This window comes from Gymnoscopelus microlampas (genome assembly GCF_963454915.1).
Source record: "Gymnoscopelus microlampas genome assembly, chromosome: 15".
Lineage (NCBI taxonomy): Eukaryota > Metazoa > Chordata > Actinopteri > Myctophiformes > Myctophidae > Gymnoscopelus > Gymnoscopelus microlampas.
Window position 1 is genome coordinate 28115338 of NC_139952.1, and position 18879 is coordinate 28134216.

The window sequence follows — 18879 nt, forward strand, 5'->3', positions numbered from 1 at the left end:
TGTAATTAGTGAGGTGTTTCACTAATTAAAATTATGAACATAAGACAGGGCCTTTGGGCGCCGGCCCATGCATGTCAGGAACGATGCAAGTCGTTCCATTTATATTAGCTATGCAGTACAAATATTACGCGAAGCTCGCATTCAGCTTTTTTGCAAGAATTATAACATTCCACTATGCATTGTACAGTAGATACATCCAGGAATCTGCAAAATTATCGAGTACAAGAGAACTAACCAAACAAAAATATAATATACACATTCATGTACAACTGAACACTTTATCATACAGCCCGTTATAAAACTCATGGACTAAAATAACCAATCATTTCCCCAGGATTACTGCATACAAATACAATGCAACAGACGTTTAGGCTACTGTAGTTCTTGAACTGTATACATTTCAAAATATGTTTTATCTTCTTAATGGTGTTAGACATTACTGATATACATTAAACAAATCTGCAGGGTTTGTTCATTTCTGAAATGTGCTTATTTGTTATTATTTTTTTATGTTCATACCAGTCCTGCATTCAAAACGTCTTAAAAGTTACAAAGATATTGGCATCAAAATATATACTGTGGAGTTTTGCTCTTTGACCACAGGTGAGCGTTTCCACAGGGCTAGCCAGCACTCTGACGACATAGATCAGCACCTCGGACAGCGTCGGTGTTGTCAAACAATCAGGTATGATATTTATGTGATAATAGGCAATTAAATTACTATATGTTTATATGTGTTTGGGTTGTCTAATATGCTTTTTTAATGTATGTGATTAATACACTTTTTAATGTTCCTCAGAACTCTGCATTCTTTTACCTGCTCTGCCATAGATATAAACAGTCCTTTTTACCGTTTTAAATAGGCCTATATTTAATGTAACCAATGAAATACCTTTTGTAGTGTAATTATACACTTATTATATTTGTAATGTTCCAAATATGATTTTCCAAATAAGCCCACAAAAGCATAAGCTTGACAAAAGGGTTAAACCTTTTACTTCACAGAAAGTCCAACAAAGACATGGCTGTCAAAGTTGCTCTGTTGGCTGTCAGCTCTCAACTGAGCTGAGCACCTGATGTCAATACTGACTCAACTGGCTACTGATGCAATAAGCTGCTGACTTTAATGCCTCATTGTCTAAATTAGTTAATTGTACAAAAGTCTTAGATGTCCATAGTAAATATTCTATTTTAAATGTAAATATAATACTAACATAACACACAATACAATAACAACAATAGGCAAACTGATGCTGTGGCTAAGAAAGCCAGGCAAGGCCTATTCCACATGAGACAGCTGAAAAAAAGGTGTCTCAAAAGACACATTGGTGAAGAACCTTCTTGGTAAGAAATGTATTCCAAGACTGGCCACTTATTGTCAGGGCCTGACTACTGCTCCCCAAGGTGCCAGAGCCTAATGGCAGGCTCAGGGTCACTGGCTCTATGCAGTCAGTCAGGCGGACTGGGTTATTTGAATTCTTTTCTGAAATTTCAATCGGAATCAATTGACTACCAGCTGTTTTGTGCGACAATAACACCCTCGAACGTTGAATCCGTCTCCTTTCTCAGCTGTCCTACCCACCTTAAACGTACAAAAGACATTTCTATTAAATTATGTTCATTCAAGTTTATTGACAATCAAAGAATGCACTGAATAAAATTATCTCAAGGAATCAGAGAGCTGTGTGTGCTGAAGAGAAACAATTCAATTCACTCATTCCACAGCAAACAAATCAATTTTGATAATGCTCCCAAATACCTGGATCAAGAATTGTAGAAGGTAATTGTATAACTAATAAATCTTATCCATTATGCCGCTCTGTAACATGTCAACAAAACTAAGATCTGTAGATATACGGATTACATCTGAATTAAATTATACAATTCTCCAAACTTCAGGCTGTGTTGTTAATCAATGTTAGTGCTTGTCCGCTAAACTCATCGAGTGGTTTTACCCCATTACCTGTGCTTCAGCGATGGCCACACACATACAGTAATGTAACTTCCTGAGGGCCTAACTGCTTCCTTCCTCAAACTGACCCAATCCACTTTGTTAGAATGAGTACAATGTTCAAACAATAAAGTCAAAGAGATTCTAAGTAAAACTAATACGGCGCTCTTGATGCACAGTGCATTATTTTTCCCATTGCTTTTCAGATTATACAATCACTCCTTTCCATCAATTACTGTAATCATAAGTAAAATTACATATTCACACAGTTCATTTAAGTGCACAATGTACAAACCAAAGTTACACAAAGATATCGGCTGCACAGTACTTCAGATTAAGTTGGTCATCATGGATTCGATCACATGTTTGAAAAACTAGTTTGGTGTCAGTACCATTAGATAAACATGGTTCCATAATGTTATTGAAAGTTCACTAATCATCTAAGACTAAATTGATACCCAAGAACATGACATCTGAAAGCAATGGAATGTGAAATAAAAAAAAACAGATGAAAAGGCAAAGAAACAAATCACCTGAAAACACTACATTTTAAATCAACCTCAGTGCAAGAACCGATGTCATTTAACACCCCAATGATGATAATGTGTGTGATTCAAATGGCGTGCCCTCTCCATAGGGGGAGGTGGGGTGGGGGGCATTAACACAGTGATCCAAATGTATAACTAAATGAATATGGATTCATGGACCAATCCCAATGACAGTGAGGAAAAGGTTAATGACAGTGGAGGAATGCCATTAAGAGACAGAACGATGGTTCATGGCAGTGGTTCTCAAACCTGTTAATTTCAAGGACCCCCACAACTCTGAGAGTGAACACATCCATGTGTACACTCTCAGAGTTACAGACCTGTTAAGAGTCCATTTTGAACCCTGCACTCCACTTTGAGAACCACTGGTTCATAGCGCAGAAAGAATACCATCATCAAGGACACAACTGGTCCATGGCGAATCAAATGTAAATGTAAAGCTCTCATCACCAACCGGCATCACATACAGTACTGTATGCAGGAAACTCATTTAATGGTTTCTAAAAGTGCTAAACAGAGACACCAAGAAACTACCATAAGCCCTTACAAAAAGATAGCCATCATAGATACTTTCCGTGATGAGGTTAATAGGAAGACATTTGCCTCTACATGAGCCGAGATTAGATTAGATTAGACATACATTTGGACTAATTTAATTAGAAGTTCTGTAAGGCTTGTTACATTCAAGATGAAAACTTGTTCATGTGCATATAGATTGCTTTCCCAGCCATTTCAGGAAAGCTCTTATGTGTTTTAGTATGTGCACATCAAAGTAAGAGACCCCTTTAAATGTCGATATCTATGGCCCTATTACCTTTACGTATTTGTACTTCAGTGAAAAATCTTTAAGAAGTTTCAACTTTCAATATGGACCAGAATCTAGCCAGTGCCTAGGAAATCACTCTTAAAATATGCTTCATATCTTACTTCAAACAATAGTAAACACATATCTTAAGTAATTAGCAGTAATGCACTAAAGTGCACAACTGTGGAATCCCACAAATGCTGAAGCAGTCACTAAAGTGCTATCAAAGACCCACTGTAATTAAATTGTGCCCTCTAGTGGCTGAACACCGGCAACATAGATTGCTGGAAACCTTCTCCACCACCACACAAACAAACACCCCTATTGAGATAAGGTCCATAAAATGTACATGAAGACGAGGAACTGAAGAAGTAAAATGTGGACCATGTGATGGAGGGCTGACTCCAGTACAGTGGGAGAAGTGTTCTGAGGAGATGGTATGTATCTCTTGCATTAAGGAAGAAAAGAACCGTTGCAGATTAGAAAATCGAACAAAATCAGTAAAGAGTCCAGGCCTGCAGCAGGCAGGGAGGAAGAGCAGAATGGAGGTATACGAGTCTGCCTGGTCCGAGAGCGGTTCCTCAGACGAGCATGGCTGCACAAGCTCAATCCATCTTCTCCTTCTGGACCAGCTTGGGGGCGTCCACAAAGTCCCGGCCGTTAAACATGATGATGGCAGCTGTGACTGCACCCGCGATGCCCCAGAACAGGATGTACGCCAGGGTTTCTGTCCAGGTGTCGCCTGGCAGAGAGACAAACATCAGTGTCCAAGACAGCATAACACACTCACACTCGCAGGAGCAGCCTGCTACTAACAATTATTTTCAGAACCAATTAATCTGTTGATAATTCTTTCTATGAATCTATTAGATACATTTTAGACCATTATGCCAGTTCAGGGCGTGGTTGCATTTCGAGAACCACTCATCTGATCGACTTCACACTCAACACTGCATCTTGGGTCCTTAGCAGTACAACCACCAATTGTGAAGTCCATTGGATGCATGGTTCTCAAGATATTCGACACACACACACACGCGCACGCACACACACACGCTCACACACACGCTCACACACACGCTCACACACACGCACGCACACACACACACACACACACACACACACACACACACACACACACACACACACACACACACACACACACACACACACACACACACACACACACATAAATAATTCACAACGTCCTTTTAAATATAAGCCTGCTGGAGTAAGAATATTGTTCTTTGAGTGCCTGCATCCTGTTCTATTACGTAAAATTAGGTAAAAAGTTACCAACTGGTAAATACTCATCACATATTAGCTGAACGCAAACAGACATTTATTTTGCCTCCTAATATACATGGAGTCTGACCAGGAGAGCGTTAATGCATTCAGAGGATCATGGCATTTCCCCGATCCGATCCTTGCTGAACAGGCGCCCCAATTGCATAATTTAAAATATAATCTACAGATTAATTGGCTAGTGAAGTGACAAGGACATGATCACTCGCTTGGCTTCTCACCCGTGAACACTGACTATTAGGTTTATTGGAGCCAGCCGGAGGCACTACCGCCGGGAACTGAACCCCCAAACAGACATCTTAAAATGTTGTATAAAATGTTTACCCAGTAATCAAAAACGTAATGTTTAATTTCATAATATGGAACAAAGACAAGCAGTTAGTTGTACATAGCAGGTATTAGACATTTCACACTATACACCACTACACTGAACAGGTCATTTGATGACTAAAAGTTAAAAATTGAATAGATTTTCGGTCGATCGATTCATCATTTCACCCTAAAGTACTTGAGTTAAGATTCAGGGACACAGAAGATGACATCTTACCAGCCATGAGAAGGCAGATGACACACATGGAAAAGGCCACCACCATAATAGCTGGCAGCTGCATGGGGGAAAATATCAAAATGATCAGAGACGTACAATTAAGTCTAATTCATAATTTGTCATTTGTCAACAGGTTCACCCGCCAAAAATAAATGAGGCTTCACAGTTTCAGGCCTGTCTCTCAATATCACAGTAACACTACCAATGTAAATAGTGGTGCAACAGTTAATCAAACTAATCGATTTAATAAATTATAAAATAAATGTTTTCCAAAAGTATTAAAAAATAGTGAAAATAGCTACAAGCTGATTGTGTGACATACACAAAAAAATAAATTTTACATTTCAAAGACTCTCAAAAAAATAGTAATAGTTAGAATAATAACTAAGAAAATAATCGATAGTTGCAGCCCTACATGTAAATACTGAATACTGACCGCCAGGAACTTCCAGTCCTTCTGCACACGTAGTGGAGTAGGTCCGTCGGTTTCATCTAAAGCATAGTTACCCAGAAACAGGTCAATGGAATCCTAGAAGAAATGACAAAGTCAGCTTACCATGGCAAGAATTTATTTTCCTTAAACATTGTATTGCATTAACAACAAACCGAAATAACCAATCTACAAGCTTGTGATGCGACACGTTGGGAGCTTGTAGATTTGCTATTTTACTGCTATTATACTCCCAAGTATATAAATTACTGTAAGCATTAGACTACGGAATAATTTACCACTATATCTCCAACAAAGTCTAAATACAATCCAGTTTAGAAAGAAAGTAAAGATTTGGAGATTGCTGTACATTTAACTGGATAGGATTTTCTTTTAAAATATAAAAATTGTGTTGGTATTTTTTAATGAATGGTGTAATTATGTTGTTTTTTGTAACTTTGTTTTACTTTTAGAACCAGGTATGAAATGAGCATTTAATTACACTTTTTTCCCCCCTTTTTTTATCCCACGATTTTGTAACCCATTTTTTCACCCAGTGTTTACACTTTCACATCTTATCCTCTGAGTGGAATACATCTCGTGATGAAATGTGTTTATTGTTTGCAGAAATACCATACCATCACAGATTTATTACCGGGTTTATTTCTCAACCTTGGATGAAGTCAGCAGCTTGTGCAAAATGTGTACCAAAATCATAAATGATCTGAAATGATCAATCTTGCAGGCACAAACTGGAACATCTGCAACTTCCTGGACATAAATCTCAATATAGCAGTTCGCTGCTTTTCAAGCGCACAAATGAGCGGTGTCTTTGTGATGATCGAAGTGAAATTGGAGCTCTAAACAGTACTGTATCTGGAGAATTATTAATGATTCCAACAGTACCTGTTGAATAAAAAAATGTGCAAAGTGTTCATTACACTTCTCCTCTTTGTTTAGACCGCAAAACGAAATGCTGCGTTTAAATTAATCTCACGTATGTGTTATTAGCTCTTGACAATGATTTCTGGAGATGTCTTAATAAAATGACGCCTTTACAAGTGAGGCCAAACAATGTTCTACTGCGTGTGTGAAAGCGGTTCACGTACTTGTCTGAAGCCATCGGAGAAGTTGTTCTTGTAGTAGCGGATCATGGAGTTCCAGCCGTCCATTACGAGACCCCATTGAGTCCTCTTCCCTGTCCTAATGGATGAGACATCAGATCAGCCTCCACAAAACTAAATGTATCATCAAAGAAACCTGCCTGCTGGCAAAAATATGCTAGAAACTAAGAGATCATTTATACTTCTTACTACATCAGTGACAGTCGCTGTAAATAACTGTTTTTTAGAAAGCGTAGACGCCTTCATCACAATTAGGCTTGGTACAAATGATTTGTCTGACTGCATGTGTGTTGTGGTGATGCATTTCTGTACCTTGTGAAGTCTGTTTTCAAGGCTCCAGTTCCTGCATACTGTACAGCGCATGCATTAGCATTGTCAGCCCATGCTAGTTAGAGAGAGCACACACGCACACAGAAAACAGTGAGGGGGTAAGAAAGGCTATGTTTGGTTTTCATAGTAGAACTACTCACTGTCCAAATCATGCTAAATACCTAACAATTGGCTTGTTAGCTTCTTACCATTTTTATAGATTTTCTCAAAGTCGGCCTGTTCTTCAATTCGCTGGCCCACATTCAGAACCCCCATCCTCTGTGGACATTTATAAAACAATCAGAGTGAAGTGTAAATACTGTATATAAACACCCAGGGTATAATATAACTGCAAGATTTACTAGTACTATAGGGCTGCAACTATCGATTATTTTCTTAGAGATTATTCTAACAATTACTTTTTCTATTAATCTAGGTTTTTTAAATATGTTTTTATTTTATGAATCTAGGTTTTAACATTTTTTTTATTTTATAAATCAACAAATCGATTAGCGACTTAAGCCCTATTTTATTATTTGTCGCACAACGGTATCGTGCACAAATAGTGACAACAGCAGATCCACATGCTCTAAACTTGTGAGCTTGTAGATCTGCTATTTTCACAATTTTTTAAAGTTTTTGGACATTTCTGACCAATGAGTTGTCCAAATTAGGGATTGATTATTAATTGATTATTTTATTAAATTATCGACTATTGATTAAATCGATTATTCGGTTAACTGTTGCATCCCTACAGTACTATGATGACAGTCAGCTCTATATTTGGGATTCAAAGATTCAGACCATTCCGACCTTCACTATAACTTCCAGAATAACATTAAAGTTCTAAAAAGGTAATAATATGCGCTTATCGACCGTCTAGTAGTTTGTGAGATTAACCCTGGATTTACAGACACAGACCATCTTAATCTAGACAGCTCGGAACCCTACAGAGTCACTCCATGAAAAACAAGTAGAGTGCAGACCTCCAGCAAGGACTATTAATCTCACCAGGTTGCTCACTGGAAAGTTTGGCTTGATAGTGGTGCAAAAGGAAAGGTCATGAGGTTACCAAAATTGAGAGGTTTCTTCCTCTTAGAAGCGTGAAGGTGCATACTGTAGTAAAGTTCATGGTGTTCTGGTCATTACAATTCGACAAACTGACAAAATGATAGATGACATTACAGCACAACCTCTCTGTGTATTTCACCTGTAGTTGGGACTGGAGTGAGCGGCGGGCCAGCAGGCTCTGGATCACATTGGTTCTGTCCAGGCAGTCCATGCAGTTACTGCGGAACGTTCCCTTCTGCTGGGTGACAGTCGTTCCCACTGCGTTCACCATGAAGTAGCTGCAGATAGACAGAGATGCTGTGAATGCACACACTTTAGCCTATCCATCATACTGGGAAATAGGCTAAACCAAATGGACCATTTTGGGTCCATTTGGAGTATACTAGTCTCGCGTAGCCAGACCCCACAGAAAATGAAAAACAGCGACCTCTGCTTTTCTGATATTCTGTGGAGTCTGGCAGGAGTATAATGTTAGACTAGAGCGCAGGGAAACACCGGTTTCATGTCTGCCTATAGCGCATCACTTCCGGTTGGTGCGACCATGTTTTCATTCCCACTAACAATATTTCTACACGGAACACTAACACCACTTCTCCCAGAGAACATGGATGGTTTTGGTTATAAGCCCACTTGTTTCTATGATGAAAGAGTAATTTAAAATGTGAATATCTTTCCGTGGTTTTGTCCGCTCCGAGGACGCTATTGTTAAATTAGTTTCGGCTAGTTTCGAGGGGGGGAGGGTGGATCATGGTGGATGGACACGTGAATCCCGCCCACTACATTTGATTGGGTAAAGCGCGGCCCACTTCCTGATCTGAAGGCACGCCCACTTTTAGCCAATGCGCACTGGTTAGGACGAACCGCTCCGACAGATTCCACCGCAGGTCGGAATCTGTTCTTGAGAGATTAGGAGTATACAGATGTGTAACCCCATTGGGTTCCTAACGAAAATGCTGTTTCCGTCGAAACGGAATATCTGATATTTTATTATGCCGTTTTCTCTAGAGTGTTGTCGTCGAAACAGGGCCTTAGACACAGTAAGTAGACAAAAAGGTACCATGTTATAATGAGCATTATCATTACCAATGATATGAAGATAAGTTGAAAATCGGTGAAGTGGTCCTTTAACTTGATATATGTTACATTTAGACTAAAGAATGACAGTAAAATAAGGTAATAAAATACAAAATGATGGTGAATACTATTGAAATTGCTTAAGGATTCAGGATTCCCAGGATTCAAAAGCACAACTTTAAATGTTATAATGTCGAACAAAGAAGACAATTCAAGCAGTGAATACCACACATAAGAAATGCATGCACTTTGCAACAGCGCACATTCACTTTATGTGAAGCAAATTATATTGCACTTCAACAAACAAAATGTGCTATATAAATACAGTTTGATTGATTGATGGATGGATTGATTGGGAGGCTAGCTGTTGTATGAATTACCTGTATTCATCTTGCGCCTCAGCTACAGCATCCACCAAGATCTGGAGGCGATCCCATCTCATCCGACTGCACTCTTTGTGGAAGTCAAACGCTATATAACTACAAAGAGTAAGATAGAGGTAAAGGTATAACGTGTTATGATTGCATTATAAGTATGTATGAATGCTTATGACTGTAATTATACAGTGTTATAAGCAGATTGTAATGCCTCATAATTTTTGATAGTAATGCATTATAGACCTGGTATGCAAGCAAGTATTATCAAAATGGTCATTAAAATGCTAATTAAAATGAATTGGTCAATAAAAAAACTGATGCCACTAGTACTATTGAAATAATATGAAAGTGGGGTTGTCGACTTACTGGAGCATTCCATTAGCCATTCCATTTACCATCTTAGCAAAGGCCTCCTCTAGTGGCTTTTCTGAACCCTTCTGGTTCACCTGCATACAGTATAAAATAATTATCCCATTTGATATTTTCCATGGTTTATTTCAATGCCAATACAAACAAGGCACACAAGCTGATCTACAAGCTAGATCGGCTGTTTTCGCCGCACAAAATCATATGACATCATATGAGTAAAAATCAGGCTTTAAATAGTAGAACTTACCAGATTCAGAATGGTTTGCTTCCCATAGATAAGCAGCTGAGAGTCAAAATGCCTTTGGAAACCATCCATCTAGAAATTATTTTCAAAAGACATTGTTACCGTCACAATTTAAGGCTCACCAGTGTGTTTCGTTGAATAGTGAGGAGCCGATATAAAAATATGCTTGAACTTACATGGTTGGTGGTTGAGCTGATTAGAGGTTTAGGTTTGTATTTGAGGTTGGGCCTCTGAGACCAGAAAAAGGGCATGGAGCCTCGCGTCTGTTAGCGAAAAACAAAACCATTAGAAATTTCTGAACATTAGCTTTATAATACAGTGAAATTATTGCACTGCACAGCTCTGAAGATGAATTCATTTTCTCATCGCGCAACTGTGTCTCTTGCCTAGAAGAACAGATGCTCGTACATCTGTTCTTTTTGGCAAGTGACACTGAACCTGCTACGGAGTAAATAAATTAGACTTAACACTTGCCTGTACAAATGAAGCCCGGGCTCCTTCATACAGAACAATCTGCTCAGTCTCCACAAAATTAGCAGCATGACCTTCTGAATCAATGCCTATAGAAAACACAGTTAGCAAGGGGATTAACTTCTTCCCATAGCCATTATCCAATGATATCAGAAAACCACTAATGGCAATTGATGTGTCTGTAGTGTTCCGTTACCTCTGACATAGTAACGGACTCCGGCTCGGAAACAGCTCCTCCTGGATATAAGGATCCATTCAAAGATCTTTCCATTGATCCGGCATGGTTTCATCACAATGACTGGACCGTAAAAGTCAAGGACAATCCCTATGGGGTGAATCCTCCAGAGTACCAGTCTATGACGTATGACTCCAATTTGGGCAAGGTTTCAGCCTGATCAGAGCCCTATTGACTTCCATTATAAAATGAAAGTTAAATATAAAAAATATATATAAAACATTTGTGGTAGAAAATGCATGAAGGTACTTATTGCACAACTTGAAGTGTGGACAAGACATGTGGCACAGATTCCTCTAGCGGATTGCAACATTAGCTCTGGACAAACACACACACACACACACACACACACACACACACACACAAGTCCCGTTATACTCGACTGTGCACTGGTGTTATGCACTGAAAAGAGTCGATCTACAAGCTCACAACGCGCCGAACTGCGACGTGTTTTGAGCATGCTATTTTCGGTGCATGACACAGGAAGGCAAACATGTATAAATGAAGCCTTATACAATAATCGGCTCTGCCTCCTACAGAGCCACGGCGTAAAGATCTAGACAAGAACCAGACACTGAGTCGAAAGGATACAGCCATGGACAACGGGAAGTGCAAATCGGTGAAGCTGTGAACAACGATAAGGAAGACGCAGTTAATATCAGAGATAAAACAAAGCTACCGTATGTCTGAAAGACAACAGTGATGGTGTATCAGTCACCTCTGGCTGTGCAGCCAACTCTCTCAGGAGGTTCCCGTTCCACACAAACCTCTGATCTGCCTGAAAGTAGAAGAATCATGGTTAGGCATAGGCATATTTACCCATGATGCACTGAAGTAGAACCATTATAAATGATGCATAACTAGCCATTTGACCTGTTAATCACATGAACTCTACTGTCTCTATTCTGGGCATGTCAAAATCAGCCAAAACATTTATTTGTGAACAGATTTGGTGTAGAGGGAAAATGGAGGGGGCCAAGGATAGACCCCTGGTGGACTCCAGTCAACAAAGTATACAGGGTTTAAGTAGTTAATAATCTTCATGTCCAATGTTCCGCAGTACCTTGATCCCAGTCAAACCAGTTAAACTAGTGTACACTAAATAGACTGTAGACAAAAAGTCTTCCAAGTATTACAGTGTGTCTTACTAAAGATTATGTCAGTGTTTGTGTGGGTGTGCAGCTAGAAGCAGGAATGCTGGTAAAGGTAAAGAGCAAGAATTATTGGCTTTTCTGATGATGAAAACCTCCCAATCTGTCGTGGTGCAATGCAGCACTAAGCTAACTAAGTAAGTCTTTGTTTGGTACAGCACATGTGTATGCATCCATTAACTACTTAAACCCTATGTACTTCGTTGACTGGGGTCCGCTCAGGGCAGGGCCTATACTTGGTCACTCCTTTTTCCAATCTTGTTGATGAAAAAAGCAGATCTATTGCAACGCATTGTAAGCTTGTAGATCTGCTATTCTTGGCAAATGTTTGCCAGTTTTTGGCCGCATGTTTGCCTATTATGACATGCCCAGCATAGAATGGCTAAAAGGACATTTGTCACACTTACATTCCAGATAATTTCCTAATTGGGCCCTGGGTGACAGGGTCACACATCTGACCTGTTAACCACATGAACTCTATTCTGCACGTCAAAATAGGCCAAGAGACACATGTCTTACCCTCTCCAGCAGACTCATCTCCTGGAAGTCAGGGCTGGTGTTAGCCAGCCTCTGCAGGGTGTGGGTCAGGTCATAGTCAGTGCAGAAGTAGAAGCCGTCTGTATTCAGCACGTTGTTAATCATAGACAGGAAGGTCTTATTCTCCTGAGTCTAGAGGAGGACAGAAAACAGGCTTTTAGCTCATCAGGCATTAGTTGGCTTAATCTTTCCTATGGATGTGAATCCTGGGAACTAATATGTTTGGGCTTTATATCACGATGACCAGCAACTCCGGGTGATTACAGGCATCCGAATCTCTCTCAATTCCTGGTATGAAGTAAGATTTTTCAGTGGGTTGGCAAAATGTAGATAACCTATATGATATGACACTGAATGAATGCACAGAGCCAAGTATTGAGGCTGAGATGCACTTTTTGTTTCCAATAGGTTCTGCTTGCGTTGGATACCTGTGTGTCGATGGATTCTGTGCGTGTGAGAGAAAGAGAAGGGGGGGGGGGAGACGGAGAGAGTGAGAGTGTGTGTCTGTTCGTGCTTGTTAGGTAGAAGATGATACACAGACAAGACCATTTAATGGATACTTGGCTGTAAATCTCTGTCATCTGATTACGAGCCCAGAAAGAAAACAACTATTTAGCAGTCCATCTTCAGAATATTGTAGTTTCACCACGGCATATCCATGTCAATAACATCCGCCGTCATATAATTACATAGCCTACTAGTGTAAGTGCAGTTGCATTCTCTTAGCACTCTCTACACTACACAACACTCCCTCCTTCTGTCCCCTGGATATGCCTCCACTCTTGCATCGTCAGCACCTAGCTTTCCTGTTTTTACCAATATCAGAGGTGGTGGTTGAGCAGCTTGTTCCCTGACTGTTAATACAACCAATCTACTTTCAAAGCCCCTATAGATACAATTAACTAATAGGAGAACAAAAAGCACAGGGTGATTTTTATAGATCCATATATGCTTTATATTTCTCGTGATGTTATTTAAGTGAGTCCACTGTTTAGCAGGAGGTCAGATCTCTGACGATGGCCATAATTTCTGTAGTGGCGGTTAATAGTGAAGTATACCGTCACAACAAGGCAAGGCTGCTATTTCAATTAGCGCTACTAGAATAGCAGCATTGATTAATAATGTACACCGCTTGCTGCACTGAAATTAGATAGCATTGTGTGATTCCAGACAGCCAAGGCATCACCTCTCACTCAAGAGGTACAGTAACTCTCAAAGCTGCCATTTCTGCCAAAGTACCACACACATCTTCCTAAAGTTCCATCCCACCTGACGGAACACAATAGGTTATGTTCAGGCTAAATGGGCATTTAGTGACCAAAACCCTGGTGCAATTCAGTTGTTGTTGTTTTTAATTTTGGGTAAGATTAGTATTGGTCACCTGGATCTCTGTGAGGTGCAGCACTGTCTTCTTATAGGAAATAATGTCAAAATCGACAGCCTTCCACACAGCATGGCCAAGGAGGCTGCCCACATTCCTCTTCTTGGTTATGACAATGAGGTACATTCCTGTGTGCATGCAAGGGTAGAATTAACAAATCTCTCAGTAATAAACCTGCAGTCATCTGTACATGTAATAATGTCAATAAATAATGAATAAATAAAACATTATATATACACTGTATACAGTATATGCATATGTTTTTGTGCTGTAAAGTTGTAAACTCCAAACATCTGTAAACCTGCCAATAGCAACATCCAATAGAAGCCATGCACTAACATATTGTATCTTTTATTCATTGTATTTTCTTGATATCAAATGGTTTAATATAACTTATTCTTTCCTTCATGATCAATTAAGTATCCATCCATCCATCCTGTTGTGGATTAGTAAAGCTCAAAAATCATCTTTGCTTGCAAAGACATCCGTTATAAAACGTAACTGAACCAGGAGAGCAACAACAGCGCTGCAGCGTGCCAATGATGTGTCTTGGTACCTACCTGCTACCAGACGAATGGTTCCCATCACACCACAGATGGGCCTGGTGAAAGCTGAGGGTGGAACATCTTTTTTCACTGCAAAAAAACAAATCAGCAAAAGAAAATAAATGATATGACTGCTATATAAGTTTCACTTCAATCAGTGGCCTACTGTATGTGTTGCTGTCTTTGAACAGCATTCCCATCAAAGGGCAAACTTATCCACAATCATGAATATCAAGCATTCTCAACCTGTGAGGGTCATCTCACTCGACACCCTGTCGATGGCCAGGACAGCGTCGGCCCCCTCATCACACGCCTCGATGAAGAACTTCTCTGGGGTTGTGTGCCTGAGAGAGAATGAGGGACATGATGTTCAACTAACCTTCTTATAAAAGGGTTCAATTAGAAATAGTGATCATTCCAACTGTCAAACTGTTTGTATTGAACCTCAAATTTGATTGTTTCTCAGTTTGATAGTAAAACCAGCAAGTTACAGATTAGGGCTGGAGCCATTCATCGATTATTTTCTTAATGATTATTCTATTGATTACTTTTTCGATTCATCGAATAATCCAGAAGTGCACTTTTGGTATTTTTCTTTTAATTTTTATATATAAACAAATCGATTAACCACTTCAGCATGACTTTATACTTCATTGCACAATGGTGTCATGAAAACAAAAACAAAATTGTAGATCTACTATTTTCAATATTAAATAATCTATTCTTTTTATAATCAATTAAATCGATTAGCTGTTGCAACCCTACTACAGATGAGGCTCAGAAGGAAAAACAAAACTTAGCGAGCACATGACAGTGACAGTAACCCTGTAATTTATGGCACAGCGCGTATATAAAACACTAAAGCCTAAAGAGGAAACTGTTGCAAAAGTACGTTCCCGTTGTCAAAAGATAGTCACGTACAGTAAAACGAGTAAGTAGTCAGTAAGTACAGCTATTGGTGTTTATTGAACACTTGTCCCATAGTGGCTGTTTGTTGAGAATAGACAGAGCATAGCATATCAGCTTGATATCAGACACGTTATCACAATAATTCCTGGTAATATAACCACACAGCAAAATCCTCATTGTTAATTAAACTGCCAGAGTGTAAAACTTATAAGAGGCCCATTTTAATGTAGCTCTCTACTGCGGCAAGACAATCCTATGAGTTTTGTATGCCTGGCAATCTGGACATTGCAGCAAGAAGCCATTGAATAAGAGATAAGCTGAGCTTTGCATTCTTTACATGGTAGAATATTGAGTGGAATGAATAACCCTTCAATATCTTGTGTTTTATTGAGCCACTGCATGGACAAGTTGCGCTTTTAAAATGTCCTCTCTCTGTAACACTTGTTTGTAGTATGGGACAGTATAGAGAAATACTTGTACTGACGTTGTATGTATGAGAAGAAGTAACCCAGAGCTACACAAAACAGTCCTTTGTTGGGTTCCATAAGCTAAACCCTTCAAAACACACTCATGACGACATAACAGTGTGCACTGACAACATTAAATAAGTCCAACTAACACACCAGTTCACACACCAGAGGCCAGTTCAGACTTTAGACATTAGAAACACATGTTAAAACACATCATGTCTTTTGAATGAGGAATGAATCAAGGTGTCAACCCTGATTCAGAGCATAGCATAGTGATGTGTCACAGTTTGTACAAGTGTGTGATCTGACAAGTGCTGGTCTGGCAGCATTCATGTATTCGAGCTCCACACCCTGCTGCCAAACAGGCCCAGCTAGATAACCAGTCACTCCACGTTAACATCACTTGCTGACAAAGCCAAATCACCTGAGGAGGGGCACCATGGGGATTAAGGCTAGAATATGAGATTATCAATGTGCTATTGCAGGGGTCTTGGTCCCCCGGGGGTCCTCAGAGTTACTACAGGGGGGCCGCCACATTTTTTAAACATTAACCACTTCAACTCTAGCATCCCTTTTAACATTAGCCGAAAAAGCAGATCTACAAGCTCACAACGCCTCTGTGAGCTTGTAGATATGCTATTTTCAGCAAAGAGGTTTGGTGTAGAGGGAAAAAAAGAGCAGACCAAGTACAAGTTTTGAGGGTTTAAGTGGTTAACTGTCTGAAAATACACATTAACATGTATCCAACACAACACATCCAACACAACACTACACAATGATAGTGTTGTCAAATAAGTCTATGAAAGCTATCTATGAAAAACATGAATCTGCAACACAATTTTATACTTTATACTATAGTAGTTATGTAGTAATTAAGGGGTCCCTGCTTCATCTCTCTCTCAGCTAGGGGGTCCTTGGCCTGAAAAACGTTGAAGACCTCTGTGCTATTGCATAATGCTACCTAGTCGCCCCATCCAAATAACACAAATTCACAGCCACCGTATCATATCATGCTTTGTCTTAAAAAACAATGTACATGGTCCAATGAAACGGTGCAGTCTTCAATGATGGGCATCTGTCTGCCTGGAACTGTCAGCCTGACAGACAACTTCAGTCGGATGATGTGTCAGAAACACCGACTATCTGACCACCAGCAGCAATGCGATCACACAAAACACCTCGGTGTTTGCAAATGTAATACGTCGCTCGGCATGGATCGGATTAAATATAACTCTATAGACCAATATGCTGGCAATGGCAACTAAATTTCGCTGTACTTACAAATTATATCTCTCGTAGGCGGTCGCCATCTTCACTTCGTGTACCTGACCCTGGGTGACGTAAGAATGATACATGGTGTGGGATGTGGACGCGCCAGATCCGGGTTGTAACATCCCACAATGTGCATGTATAAAACCATGGTGCTTAAATCCAACTTTACTCTCCAACATGGCAACCACAGAAGGCGTGGCGATGGATTGGCTCAAAATATAATTAGAGAAACGACGCCGCCTAGTGGCGAAAATCATTGTTACGCCTGATTTATACTTCGATCTACAAGCCCACAACTAGATCTGCCGTTTTCGGATGGATACATTACGAATTACGTACTCACTTGCTACAATAATGACGTTTCTATATGTAACAGTTCAATAAACTTTGGTGCATTGATAAGCAGTCCCTTTCAGTGGCAGTTGAGAGCATATTACTGTAAATAAATAATACCCACAGCCCCGCAATGCAGAGTAGGAGTACTTTGTTTATTATTTGACGGAGGGGATCACAATATTACCAGATTATAACACATTAACAAGTAAAATTGTAAAAGCAGGGTGAAGCATTAGAACCATATAAACATCCACATTTTATTTTAACGATATGGAAAGGCAGGCACTAAGTGAAACACCCATGAAGCCATGAAGGACCCACCATATAAAGGCAGCATGCACACTGTCGCACATTCTTTCCGGTCAGGACGTGGTGAACGTTAGAGTATTACGTTATACAGAGCAGAGCAGCAAGAGTTCAATAATGTATACCAACAGCATATTAAACGGCACAGTGGAGTTTCAACTGGTTTATATCGACGTGACGTAGGGTTTTTATTCATTTCTAAAGATAACAAAATCTCAATGCAGAGCAGAAGACATACTTGCAGTTCTTCTGCAAAGCATGGAAGACACGTGGTGATGAAACTTGAGCACATGGAAAGACTCTGCTAAGGAAATCCCAGAAGATTGGACCGGTTGGTACTTAAAGATTTCGTAAATCCAATCTACCCGTAGGCTTCTATGATGATTTTATACATTTCCAAAGAGTCTCTGATAATAATGTGAAGATGACACTGAACTGAGGAAGCATACCCTCAGTACTACGCAAGCTACTTTAGCATTTCATGTCATGCTAAAACATGGCTGTTTTCTTTCTTTATTCTAGGTGTGGATTGTATGGTTGAGGACTCTAATAGTCCAATGCTGCTTGCACTATCTAGTAAGTATTGTCCTGTTCTTTGTACTGTTATGTGGAATGATGATTCATTGACTAGAGTCTCTGAGTAAAACCATGAAGATTACTTCACAGTGCACTGACCACACACCTTCATAACATTACCTTAGCCAAACAACTTTTAGATCATATTTTCAATATCTGGAATCTAGAGTTGAAATAACAACCCTTGACAGCCCATACCTCCAATCAGAAAAGTCCTATCTGATTGTCTTAAACGACGTTAAACTCGCCAACATTGCAGCTGGATAGCTTGGATTATCCTCTATCTGCAAATTTTGTGTAATAAAAATCCACCATAGACATGTTGAGCTGCTTGCTGTCAATACATTACGTACAGGTGATTATTTTTTAAGTTGGAAATCACTCAGCGGTCCTGCACCGCCTCGAAATTATACATTTATAAAATAATCACCTGCAAGGAAGTTATTGATAGAAAGTAGCTCAAAACATGTCTATGGTGTTTTTTTATGAAAAAAAACTTAGCAGATGGAGGATAATTCAAGCTTTCTGTACAGCTG

The 18879-nt window shown here is 39.6% G+C and overlaps 1 protein-coding gene across 1 annotated transcript; it reads right to left on the bottom strand.

Annotated features, from left to right (window-relative positions):
• Positions 1–1614: 1614 nt before the first annotated feature.
• sacm1la (SAC1 like phosphatidylinositide phosphatase a) lies at positions 1615–17193 on the bottom strand. The gene is made up of 20 exons (XM_084081483.1): positions 17135–17193; positions 14721–14818; positions 14490–14564; positions 13930–14057; positions 12531–12680; positions 11579–11638; positions 11452–11485; positions 10822–10923; positions 10629–10714; positions 10331–10417; positions 10158–10226; positions 9908–9987; positions 9545–9643; positions 8230–8368; positions 7229–7298; positions 7023–7095; positions 6696–6789; positions 5593–5685; positions 5157–5214; positions 1615–4046 (listed from the first exon to the last, which is right to left on the bottom strand). Exons 1-20 carry the CDS (start codon positions 17161–17163, stop codon positions 3910–3912), a joined length of 1761 nt encoding a protein of 586 aa, XP_083937609.1. The 5' UTR covers positions 17164–17193; the 3' UTR covers positions 1615–3909.
• Positions 17194–18879: the final 1686 nt, after the last annotated feature.

What these genes read in the sequence shown, in the direction of transcription:
- sacm1la (XM_084081483.1), bottom strand. Translation starts at nt 17,163, where the DNA reads ATGGCGACCGCCTACGAGAGATATAATTT. An exon ending in AACCATTCGTCTGGTAGCAG is followed by an intron (nt 14,058 to 14,489) that starts GTAGGTACCAAG and finishes GCATGCACACAG; the next exon opens with GAATGTACCTCATTGTCATA. An exon ending in ACTTCCCGTTGTCCATGGCT is followed by an intron (nt 10,924 to 11,451) that starts GTATCCTTTCGA and finishes TTTACGGTCCAG; the next exon opens with TCATTGTGATGAAACCATGC.